Genomic DNA, 12,024 nt, shown 5'->3' on the forward strand with positions numbered 1-12,024 from the left:
CTCCAGATTGTTCATCCAGCCTATCTTATTTAGACAGACCTGCGGAGATAATAATATGCACAAAAAACATGACAGAGCAAAACCAAGCAACAATATACAACAAAACATCATCAACAACAAACCAATGACCAAAAAACAAAACAAAACACAATAAGAAAGAAAAGCTTGTAGTTAGTTCAAGGACTGTTTGTTGGCCTTTAGGAGTGTTTTCCAGTCTAGTCTGTTTGGGCACCATGCCCTGGCCCCAAAGTCCACCTTCAGCATTCCCTGGGGACCTCGCCACTCCATTCCGTTGCTGTTCCGCTGCACGCCCTTAGTGTCTTGCCTAGGTGTGGCGGGATCAGATCGGGTGCAATTCCCACACTGTGTCTCCAGTGTTGATCCCTGTAGGGCTATGGGTCAGTGAGGGACGTCATGTCTCATAGTGGGGTCAGCCATGTAGTCCTCTCTGTGGACTGGCTGCTCTAATTGGGAACATCATCCTCAAGGCGTGGTGGGCCAGGATGTGCTCCACTCTCTCCTCCTCCCCCTTCATCCGCTCCCGTGTGCTCCAATCAGATATATCCCTCTCCCGGAGCTGCAGATTCAATGCCGTCCTTTGAAATAAATTCTTCTGGGGGGAGGGGCAGGTGTCCATGTAGCAGTTGGGATTGGGGCCGGCCCCTGCAAATCCTTTTCTAAAGAGGTGGCAGACTCTAATGGTTACACAAGGGGGCTCCACAAAGGTCGTGGAGAAATGGAATGAAAAGATAATGTGATTTTCCCCACAAACATTTTGAAGCCCTTTGTATTGTATTTTGTAAAACAAAAAAACAGGAAATGTAAATAAATTGGTTGTTTCACTCCTACACCAGTGCACCACTGAAAGATAAAAATATTGGAGTCAAATTGAGACAGGACCAGATTATTGCTCTTTGATTGGCACAGAGTCGAGATGGGGGAGGCTGTGTGGGCTGTGTGTGTGTTGAAAAGCTGACAGTGGCAGATGATAAAAAGAGAGGGAGCAGTCCCTGGAGGAGGACATCATGCTCAGTAAAGCGGGAGGGAAGGGAAAAATAGGAAGGCCCCTGACATGATGGATTGACACAGTGACTGCTAGGACATAACAATTGTGAGCACAGCACAGGAACAGACAGCGCGTCAATCTGCTGTGCAGGGGCCACTGAGTCAGACCTGATGGCACCTAACATCATCATCGTCAACCACAACTCACAGCTTGATGTACCTGGCTTCCAGGATTTTCTGTGTTGTCTGGCTTGTTCAACCATGCTACAGCTGACTGTGCTCAACTGTCTCTGCGGCCCTTCATTCTCTTGACCTTACTTTCCTCTGTGAATAAACGACATTCTCTATTCTAAACCCTCACGGTGGTTCTGCAGCTCTGCTTGAACCACGACTGATCATTTAAAGGAAGGAGTCCACCCGACGGAACAGGGCTCGTTTGTTGGCATCTGGAGAGAGAGCAAGGTGGCAGTGAGACGACCTAGCTAGATTAAAAGGAGAAAGAGGAAAGGGGGGTTACAGGGAACAACGGGGGGTTCTAAAGAAGGGAGTTAGGAGACCCAGAAAATGTACAAGACACACTGGCGGAAGGGTTTAGAACCAATGGCAGATGAAAATTAGCATGTAAGGAAGTTTAACTTGGGTTCTGCCTGGGCAGCTATTCAAATGGAATCAAAAGGAAGCGATCACTTCCTCTCATTTTCCTCACTCATTGACTAATGCATTGAACTTTGGTGCCTCGTGTGTCTTCCTTTGTATGGTTCCTGAACACAAGAACTTGGTTGAATATCACTCTAATGTCCATTGCATTAAGGAGAGCGGTTGCACACAATAGGTGCTCACTACATTTCCTCTTCTTTCCTTTTTCTCTTCTTCTCTTTCTTTCTTCCTTCCCTCTCTCCCTGGCCTCACAGTGGAAGAAACCATAAGAGAATAGAGCACCAGTCAACTAGAGATGACCCTCAGAGGCAACAGACCTGAACATAACCCAGCGATCCTCGTGCTCAGCCCTAGAGTACAAACAAAAACAAGGCTTGATACCTTTTCAAATGAAAAGTGGAGGGGGAGAGAGAGAGACAGACAGACATATCACACTCTAGTATAAAGGGAGGCATGCTGGATAGAAGAAACACAAGATGCTGGGGACCAACAAGGGAGCTGGCTCTGGACCAGAATCGGTGGACCAGAACTGGTGGTGAAGTGTCTTCAACTCTGGGCTGTGCTGTCTGACACAGCAACTAATAAAAGCGTTCAACTGGTTTTGAGGATCTATTATTTACCTTAGCTGCCAGGTTGATAGCTCAAACCCACCAGCAACACCCTAGGCGAAAGCTGAGGCTATCTGCTCCCATAACGGTTTACAAGCTCAGAAAGCCTCTATAGGGTTACTATGAGTCAGAATTGACTCAATGGTAGTGGGCCTGGGTGGAAGTTGTAAGAAGGAACCCTGGTTGTACAATGGTCAGTACTCAATTCCTAACGGAGAAGGTCGGAGGTTAAAAAACAAAGTTGTACAGTCCTGGCAACCCTGCGGAGCCATTTCACTCCGTCCCATCAGGTCTGACTACGAGTCACAATCAACCGATGGCATTGAGTTTGGTTTTTGGTATGGTGGGAAGAACTTACAATAGAGCATATTTTGCTTATTACCCAAACAAACGTACGAGGATTTTATTCTTTGCATTTTATGGACGAAACTGGCGTTGTCAGAGAGGAAGCAATCTGCCAAAGTGACTCATCTAGTAAATGACAGCCTGCGTGCTTCTAGGCATGACCTGTGAGACACCTGGAAAGGAGACTTCCTGACCCAAACACAGAAGGCTGGACTCCACACCTCGGGGGTCTGAATAGGAAGCCCAGTGCAGGGCTTTAGAAGATGCAGGTAGAGAAACGTCCCAAGTGATTCTGACTCATCAACTGCCATTAGTTGGTTCCAATTCACCGAGCCCCTATAGGACAGGGCAGAGGGGCTCCTTAGGGCTCTGACAATAGCAACCTCTACAGCAGTGGTTCTCAACCTGCCTCAGACCGTGGCACTTTAAGACAGTTCCTCAAGTTGTGGTGACCCCCCCCCCCAACCATAAAATTATTTTCTTTCTTGTTTTTGAAATAATTTTATTGGGGGCTCATACAGCTCTTATCACAATCCCTACATCCATCCATTGTGTCAGCTCATTTGTACATTTGTTGCAATCATCATTCTCAAAACATTTGCTTTCTACTTGAGCCCTTGGTATCAGCTCTTCATTTTGTTCCCCTCCCCACCCTACCCTCCCTTCCCAACCCTTGATAATTTATAAATTATTATTACTTTGTCATGTCTTACTCTGTCTGATCATAAAATTATTTTTGTTGCCACTTCACCACTGTGATTTTGCTGCTGTTATGAATCGGGTGACCCCTGTGAAAGGCCGGGCCGTTCAACCCCCATAGGGGTCGTGACCCACAGATTGAGAACCACCGAGAGCAGGGACAGATGGCCCTGTCCTTCTCCTGTGGAGCAGCCGGTGGGCTTGAACAGCTCAATGTTTGACCCCGACCCCACTAGGACTGCCTAATGAGCACATTAAAACATTAGAACCACAGTCCGTAATCCTGTAGTTTTCCACAGACATTCAGAAACAAAGACGTTGAAAAGACCCAAGCTTGAGAGAGCGGTGAATCAAGGTACGACTTCTTTTTTTTTATTTTTTATTATTTTTGGTACGACTTCTTAAAAGCCAGAGCAGGTGACTACTCTGGACTAAGAGGCTAGAACAGATGCCTCTGTTGAAAAACACAACAAAGGAAACTCAATGCTATCGAGTCGAGGCTGACTCCTCGCGACCCAACAGGACTGGGTAGAGTTTCAGGGAAAGCCCCATCTCCGTCTTTGCATTCAGACTGCTGACCTTGCAGGGAGCAGCCCAACGCATAACCACTAAGGCAGCAGGGCTGCTTGTAGAAGAAGAGTGGGCAGGCAGTAAGAGGTGGGCCCCGAGAGACAAACAGGAGCTAGAAGTTGGAAGACACTCTGAATAGAGGGCAGGTTGAGCAGCAAGAGGGGAAGATGGAGTATTTCCCCCAGCCTGTCAGCTTACTGAATCCACCCTTTCACATATATTGTGTCTGGACAACAACAAAATCAACTATCGCTACTGGGTGCCCTTGAGTTGATAAGGACACAGAGCTACCCTAGGAGACAGTACAGAATGTTCCATTAGCTTTCCCTCGGCTGCTCTCTTTAGGGGGCAATCAACATGTCTCTCTCCAGTGGCGGCCCTTGCACCATCAGAGTTCCACAAAACCAACTACTTCCACTTACTGACTCCTTGCAAGTGCCAGATACTGTCCTGGGTGTTTTCTATGCATTAAAGTTAATCTTGATAACAACTCTAAGAAAAGAGATCATTCTTCTTATTATTCTTATTTTATAGCAAAAGAAGTTGAGGTAGAGAGAGATGTTAGATGGCGATTGTGGTGGTTATATAATCTGTTGTCAATTTGAAGCTTAAGAGTAAAGGGGTGGAGTTTAGCCTGTCAATCTGGTTTCAGCTTGATTACCTCATTTGGAGGCGTTCATTAGAGGTAAATAGCTCATTAGAGGCAGGACACACAGACTCACTCCCTGGAAGACATTGCAGCTGACAGGACACATGGAACTAGGCCCTGAGCTAGAGGAGCCCCATGAAGACCCCTGCCAGTGCTGAGATGCTTACAATGCCACTGGATCCACAAGCCTTCCCACCCACTGGCCTGTGATCTTCCTACATTCGGCTTCATTGCACATGTTTCGTGAGTCTGAAGAGGACTTTATAGATTGGTATCGGACATATGGGCTAATATCAGACTTATGGACTAATATTCGACTAGTGGACTTAATCTGGACTGGGCTGGGGTGTTTTCACAATATTCAATTGCTCTTGTATATAAACCTCTTTCTCATACAAATACGAGTGTCCATGGATTAGTTTCTCTAGTTTACCCAGACTAACAGAGTGATCCTGCAGGAAAATGTAAAGTGGATAGACACAGACCAATATAGACCAGATGTTTGACTTCCTGGAACTTAAACCAAGGAGAAAAATTAATAACCTTCATGAAGTACCAAAACCTCACTTATACCAGTGGTTCTCAACCTTCCTAATGCTGCGACCCTTTAATACAGTTCCTCATGTTCTGGTGACCCCCAACCGTAAAATTATTTTTGTTGCTACTTCATAACTGCAAATTTGCTACTGTTATGAATTGTAATGTAAATATCTGATATGCAGAATGGATTTTCATTGTTACAAATCGAACATAATTAAAGCATAGTGGTTAATTACAAAAACAACGTGATATACTGCGAAATGTTTCGAATGACAAATAAATGATATTTTGTCTTGAAGCATGGTGTAGCATGGGTAACTGTCTTAATATAACAACAGTCAACTACATTGCTACATTTTGTGACAGTATGCCTTCAAAGCCAACATGAGTGTGAAGGTTAAGTTAGCCTCTTTCTCACCAGATCAGCATATTTGCATGTAGTGGACCCGCCTGGAGACGGATAGAGGAGTGGTGTCTCGGTTCCTAAGACCATCGGAAATATGTTTTCCGAAATATGTGTTTTTGATGGTCTTAGGTGACTCCTGTGAAAGGGTCGTTCAACCACCAAAGGGGTCGCGACCCACACGCTGAGAACCGCTGCCTTAGACAACACAAGAATTCAAAGGAGAGCTGACAAAGGTGGAGCCATATAAAATCCTCCAACAGGGTACTTACCTGGAAAAGGTTTAGAAATAAGAGATGAGGAGACAAGCATCTGAACACAGGCCCGAATCCCAACATCAGTCACAGAAACAGACAGACAGAAAGGACATTGTTTGGTTCTCTCTCTCTAGACACGCTTCAAAGCCTAGTGTTTTGGCTCTTTTAGAATATCTATCTATCTATCTATCTATCTATCTATCTATCTATCTATCTATCTACCTACCTACCTACCATCCATCCATCTATCTATCATCTATCAAAGCAGCATACACTTCGAGGAAGGCATTCATCTGAAAGAAAAGGCTCAAAGCACTACCTACCGTTCATGAGGGCATAGGTGAGAATCATTACAGAGTTGTTCAAAAAGCCATTTTCTTCGTTGATGACCCGGAGCGTTGCCTTTTTATCTTCTTCTGAAGAGTCCTTTGATGTAATGCCAGCTGACAGGTAAATTATGACCATGTCTGTATCTAAACAGAAACAAATCAGTTGAACATTACTCTGGAGTCTGGAGAAAGGCGGTGGCAGCTTGGTGCGTTTCTCATGTAGCCTGGGCTTTTCTGCCTCAAGGACCAGCCTGGCCACTAGTTCTATTCCTTCCCAGCCGATGCTTTGCCTTTCATCTCTCAGCGTCCCTTCCGTCTGCCCTTTGCAGACGAGGCCTCCTTTATCCTGAGCTAGCCAAAGCCATATTCCAAATCACTTTATCAGATAAAAGAAGGTGATTTCCACAAGGCACCCCCCCCCCATCCTATCTGTTTAGCAATCTTCATGGGAATCTTGCCTGCTTTCTGAAACAGAGGCTGCAGAACCCCATGGAACCTTTTCTCTGTGTAGTAGATTGAACTGTGTTCCCCACCCCTATCCCCAAATATGTGTTGGAGTCTTGACCCCTTTATGTGTGGGGATCCTTTTAGAAAATAGAATGCTTATTCTCTTAAGGAGGCCCGGTTCGTAGGATGTGTGCTACATCCAATCACTTTTGAATGATAGAAAGAGGAGCGTAGACACAAAGACTTTAAACTCTACCAAACTCACTGCCACTGAGTTGATTCCGACTCATAGCGACCCTGTACAGGGTTTCCAAGGCTACAAACCTTTATGGGAGTGGAAAGCCTCAACTCTCTCCTTCAGGATGGCTGGTGGGTTTGAAGTGCTGACCTTGTGGTTAGCAGCCCAACATGTAATCAACCACACTACCAGGGCAAGCTAACACAAATAGGGGAAAAACAGCTATCATATGGAGATTGCGAAGCAAAATAAGGAACAGAGGGCCAGACAGCCGGCAGGCAGATAGAGACAGACCCCCTCTAAAGCTAGTGCCCCACATTTGGCCTCCACTCTGCAAACTGTGGGAAAATAAACGTCTGCCTGGGAAAGCCATCTTCTCACGGTCTTCCTGTTGGGGTTGTGAAGATTTTAGATGTGGCTGCTCCGGGAGCTTTTGTAAGGTCGTCAGTGGTCCTCTACCTTCCTGATGCCGCGACCCTTTCACACAGTTCCTCATGTGGTGGTGACCCGCCCCCCCCCAACCATATTATTATTATTTTCGTTGCTACTTCATCTCTGTAATGTTGCTACTGTTATGAATCGAGCGACCCCCAAAGGGCCGCAACCCACAGATTGAGAACCGGTGAGTTAGAGGAACTTAAAACACGGCCATGAACAACGAACAGTAGGGACGTTAGGGGCAGAACAAAGACGTGCACACAAGTGGGGAAAAGAGCTGCCTCTCCATTTGATAGCATCCCTGTTGGGTCAGTGTCAAACAAAGGAGAGCCACGCAAGTTTCAGCTGATCCTATGCCCTTGGATCCCCACTCTGAACCATTGAATCCGTCAACCAATCATCCCAGAAGACAAACTCAGAAAAACAACTGCTGCTAGTAATAGTTACAGAACTACTATACAGAGTCCACTGTATAGATTTATGCCCTGTAGCTTCTACTTATACAGTTATCAATGTGGGCCAGACAGTTCATTGTCAGGCATAATTTACATTATACCCTGAAAGAGTAGGTCTTAATCATTACAATACCCCCAACTCTGTGGTGTCTATAATAGCCTCTGGTTCACAATCGCTGCCCACTGTCTGTGGAATGGTGGAGCTCTAAGTGCTATATAGACCACTCAGTATGCTGTACACTAATGCTCCGTAAACTTATTATCCCACGTTGGTTCAAATCCCAAACTCATACACTTGTCCACTATTCAGCTACTCTTCATCTATGGAATATCTCATTATCGGGCATTTTGTATTTACAAAAATAGTAAACATTTTACTATGTAGTTTGCACATTAATGACATGCATCTAGCAGTAGCAAACGTTGAGGAGTGAGCCGAGAGCTGGTCTGCAGGGATGGTGAAAGTGTGGCAGTCTGGCGGGGCCTGGTCCTCAGGGGGCTGACGGATCTGCAATGATGGAGTCATCTCCTGTTTGTGGTCTGACGTAGCCACCATCCATTTTTGCACAATGTCAAGTTTTGCCTGATGAACACGTCAATGGGTAAGAAGTAGGGGCTCTATATTGCTTGAGAGCATTTTAAGACCTCTCCCCCATGAGCCTGACGTAACTGACTCCTCAAATATTTCTGTGTACAACCTTGTTGGTTCTTTTTTTCCTCTAAACTGTCAGTAGAAGCTGTAAACCCAGACACCTGTGGACTGAGTCTTAAAAAAAGATACCCCTGGTCATTTGGAACAAAGCCATCCACATTTGTCCAGGCCTGCGGCAGTCATGCTTCTTGCCATACTTTTGTTAGTCAACATTAAGGGAAGAGGGGGAAAACAATGATGTGACATCACCTTACTCTTGTAATGACAAGCCAATTAAAAACAAACAAACAAGAACAAAACAAAATAAGAAAACAACAAATGCTGGAGGGGGTGGAACGGCATACACTGCTGGTGGGTCTGTCAATGTGTACAACCAATGTGGGAAGCAATCTGGCGCCACCCCAAACCATTGGGAACAGAAATTCCTTATGATCCAACATTAGCGCTGCTGGGTTTACACCCTAAGAAGTAAGAGGTGTGACATGAACAGACATATGAACTCTCAGATCCAGCACTTCAGTGGCCAGAAGTTGGAAGCAGCCCAGATGTCCATCAGTAGAAGAATGGATACGGAAATTTGGGTACATATACTCAATGGAATACTGTGCATCTCTAAAAATGAGGATGAAACCACGAAGTACCTCATGATACAGATGGACCTGGAGAATTATGCTGAGTGAAGCCAGTTCATCACAAAAGGACCAGTATTGCATGAGACCACTCCTATAAGGATAAAAACCAAGACAACCACTTGCAGTCCACAGGGAACAGACTTTGGAACCTCCCAAGGGGTAGGGGGTGGGAAGCGATGATGAAGGGATGGCTAGAAGGCCGACAGGTGTAGACTTGGGGATAAAGGATGGTGGAGGTCCATGAGAGAGAAGAGAAACCAGGGGAGGAGAAATGGGACCAAACAGAGGGTGTGTGATGGACGAATGGTTTGAATCGTTGAATGCAGAACTGAGAATCTAACATGTAACCCCCCCCACACCTAATTCACAATAAAAAATCCATCAAAAACAAACAAAAAAGTCAAGGCAAAGTTAATAAATGAGAGAGAAAGAGAAGCAGGGGTTAAAAACTCAAGCGCAACGCCTCCCATCAAACCAGCCTTCGCTAAATGGCAAAAAGGTTGGTGAGAAGAGGCTTAATGAGGTCCCTCTTCAATGGGTTTAAGTAGGAACAAATGTCCACATTCGAAAATCAGGAGATTTCATGTAAAAGAACAGATTTCTGGCTTCTCATCAAACACATCGGCCACATTGTGAAGGAGGCCTGCTCAGCAATCACAGGCCGCAGCAGAAGAGCAGCGGCCCGGATTTAATCGAGCACGTGGTCCTCAGCTCCCTCCACTCCCCTGCCCATCTCCATGATCTGATCCCCCAGCTCACATTAGTGGAATCAAGTGGAAGTGACACTTGTATTGATGAGCTCTGAGAGGAAAATGGCAACTGGCTAATAAAACTGGCCAACTAGCCGATATGAACTGCAGCCGTGAGAAGTCAGCCTTGCTTGCAGGCCACAGCGACCCTCTGCCTGTAACACTGGCCTGTGAGCAGCTGCCTATCCACTCACTGGAAGGCAGAATTCTCAGCTGGGCCCCAGGCGTCCTACCTCTGACTTTGCGCAGGGCTGCATCTTGCTCTAACAACTAGGATGTGGCAAAGGTGTTGGGTCATCCCTCCCACTCTTATGGCATATTCAACGGCAAAGGAATTCTGCAGATATAATTTTCGCACAGAATGTGCGTACCACACACAGTGAGCAAGAGGAAGCCCTCAATGAGATGGAGTGACAGCAGTTGTAACAATGCGTGGCAACAATTGTGAGGATGATGTTCTGTTGTGCATATAGGTCAGAACTGACTCAAGAGTACCTAATCGCAACAACAGGAGGCTGATATGTACGAAGGGCTTGTGTAGTTTGCCCCCCCCCCAAAAAAAATTGCCTGCATAATGTGTCTATTATTTACGTAGAACTACTGTAAGGTCCCAGTCAGTTGACTTTGAGTCAATCCGATGGGAGATTATCCTAGGTGAGTTTGAACTGATTAGGTAAACTCTTCAAAGGAAGGTTACGGCACAGCAAACTGTGTGATCACGACGTGTCAACAGGATCAGGAATCAGGCATCAAAAGCCCAAAACAAACAATCATATCGATGCAAACAAGGGGTGTGGGGAGTGGAGACCCAAAGGCCCTCTGTAGACAACTGCACATCCCCTCACAGAAGGGTCACAAGGAAGGATGAGTCAGTCAGGGTGCAGTGTGGCACCGATGAAACATACAACATTCCTCTAGTTTTTTAAAGCTTCCCCCACACCACTATCATGACCCCAGTTCTACTTTACAAATCCATCTAGACCGGAGCATGGACACAGGTACAGATAAGAGCTCTCAACACACGGAATCCAGGAGAGAAAAGCCTCTCAGGTACGGTAATGGGAATGGCGATTCCATGAGGGTAGGGAGGAGGTAGGAAAAGGGGGGACTGATTACAATGATTGATGCATAATACTGCCCCCTCCAACAAGGGGGTAAACAACAGAAATGTGGGTGAAGGGAGGCAGCGGACAGTGTAATATTATGAAAATAATAATAATAATTTATCAAGGGGTCACAAGGGTGGGAGAGTGGGGGAGTGAGGTAGAAAAAGAAGAGGAGCTGATACCAAGGGCTCAGGTAGAAAGAAAATGCTTTGAAAATGATGGCAACATATGTACAAATATGCTTGATACAATTGATGTATGGATTGTTATTTAAGAGTTGTAAGAGCCTCCAATAAAATGATTAAATACAAAAAAAGAAGGTTCTAGTCTTTCCTATGGAGGCTTGGCGGTGTACTGGTCACGCGTTGGGTTGTGATCCACATGGCCGGCAGTTCAAAACCACCTGCAGCTCCTCTGGAGAAAGACTGGGCATTCTACTTCCATACAAAGTTACAGTCTCGGAAACCCACAGGGGTCGCTCTGGGTCAGTGTTGACTCCATGGCAGGGAGTGAACCTTTCCTATAGACAGAGACTCAAAGGGAGAGATCGTCTCCTGCTAGCCGCGTGAGCTCGAGAGCTGTACGGGAATGAGTTCGCCATCATGTGGGCTTGGAAGAGTGTCCCTTAGCTTCAGATGAGACCCCTGGAGGAGCCCTGAACAGAGGATCAAGCTAAGCTGTACTCGAACTCCTGATCTACAGCAACTATGAGACAACAGAACCATGCTGTCAGAAAAACGTAAGTATGTAGTAATTTGCCATGGAGGAGCTAAATACAAATTCATCACTTTCCGTCATTCATCGTAATAATTACCGTAGTTGACTTATTTTACCCTTGAAGTCTTCCACTACCACGTGTGATCCACCATGTCAGGTTCTACCAATGTGAACGCAGTGCTAATGCAGGCACATTAAAGACACAGTAGAGCGCTTGAAAATGTACCCTTCAAACTGATCCCAGTAAGATACACTTGCTTTCTCAATAAGCCAACAAGCAAATCCTTAAGAGTGGAAATGAAACAAAATAATTAAAAACAACCCCAACTTCCAACAGATTTTTTTAATATGAAAGGGAAAAATGAAACGGATTCCTTTCAGTCCTTTCAAAGTGACGGGTCCATTTCAAATCTCCTTTACTGTAGCGCGCATTCCAAGTCCAGATTTTCTCTCGCACATGAAAATTAAATTAGAGTGCCTTTGTGCGTCTGAAGGGCCCTCCTCATCTGACTGACAGCTGGGCAGGAG

General features: G+C 45.6%; 1 protein-coding gene across 1 annotated transcript in view; it reads right to left on the reverse strand.

Moving 5' to 3' along the window:
* Nucleotides 1-12,024, reverse strand: part of CACHD1 (cache domain containing 1) — a gene marked incomplete at its 5' end in the record, with an annotated part of 257,365 nt that overhangs the window by 47,088 nt on the left and 198,253 nt on the right. The window contains one exon of the mRNA XM_004699368.3: nt 6,057-6,206. Coding sequence (XP_004699425.2) covers nt 6,057-6,206 — 150 coding nt within the window. The remainder of the gene's footprint in view (nt 1-6,056; nt 6,207-12,024) is intronic.

The sequence above is a fragment of the Echinops telfairi genome, unplaced genomic scaffold (genome assembly GCF_000313985.2).
Source record: "Echinops telfairi isolate 266 unplaced genomic scaffold, ASM31398v2 ScPeMD7_443;HRSCAF=831, whole genome shotgun sequence".
Classification (NCBI taxonomy): Eukaryota; Metazoa; Chordata; class Mammalia; order Afrosoricida; family Tenrecidae; genus Echinops; species Echinops telfairi.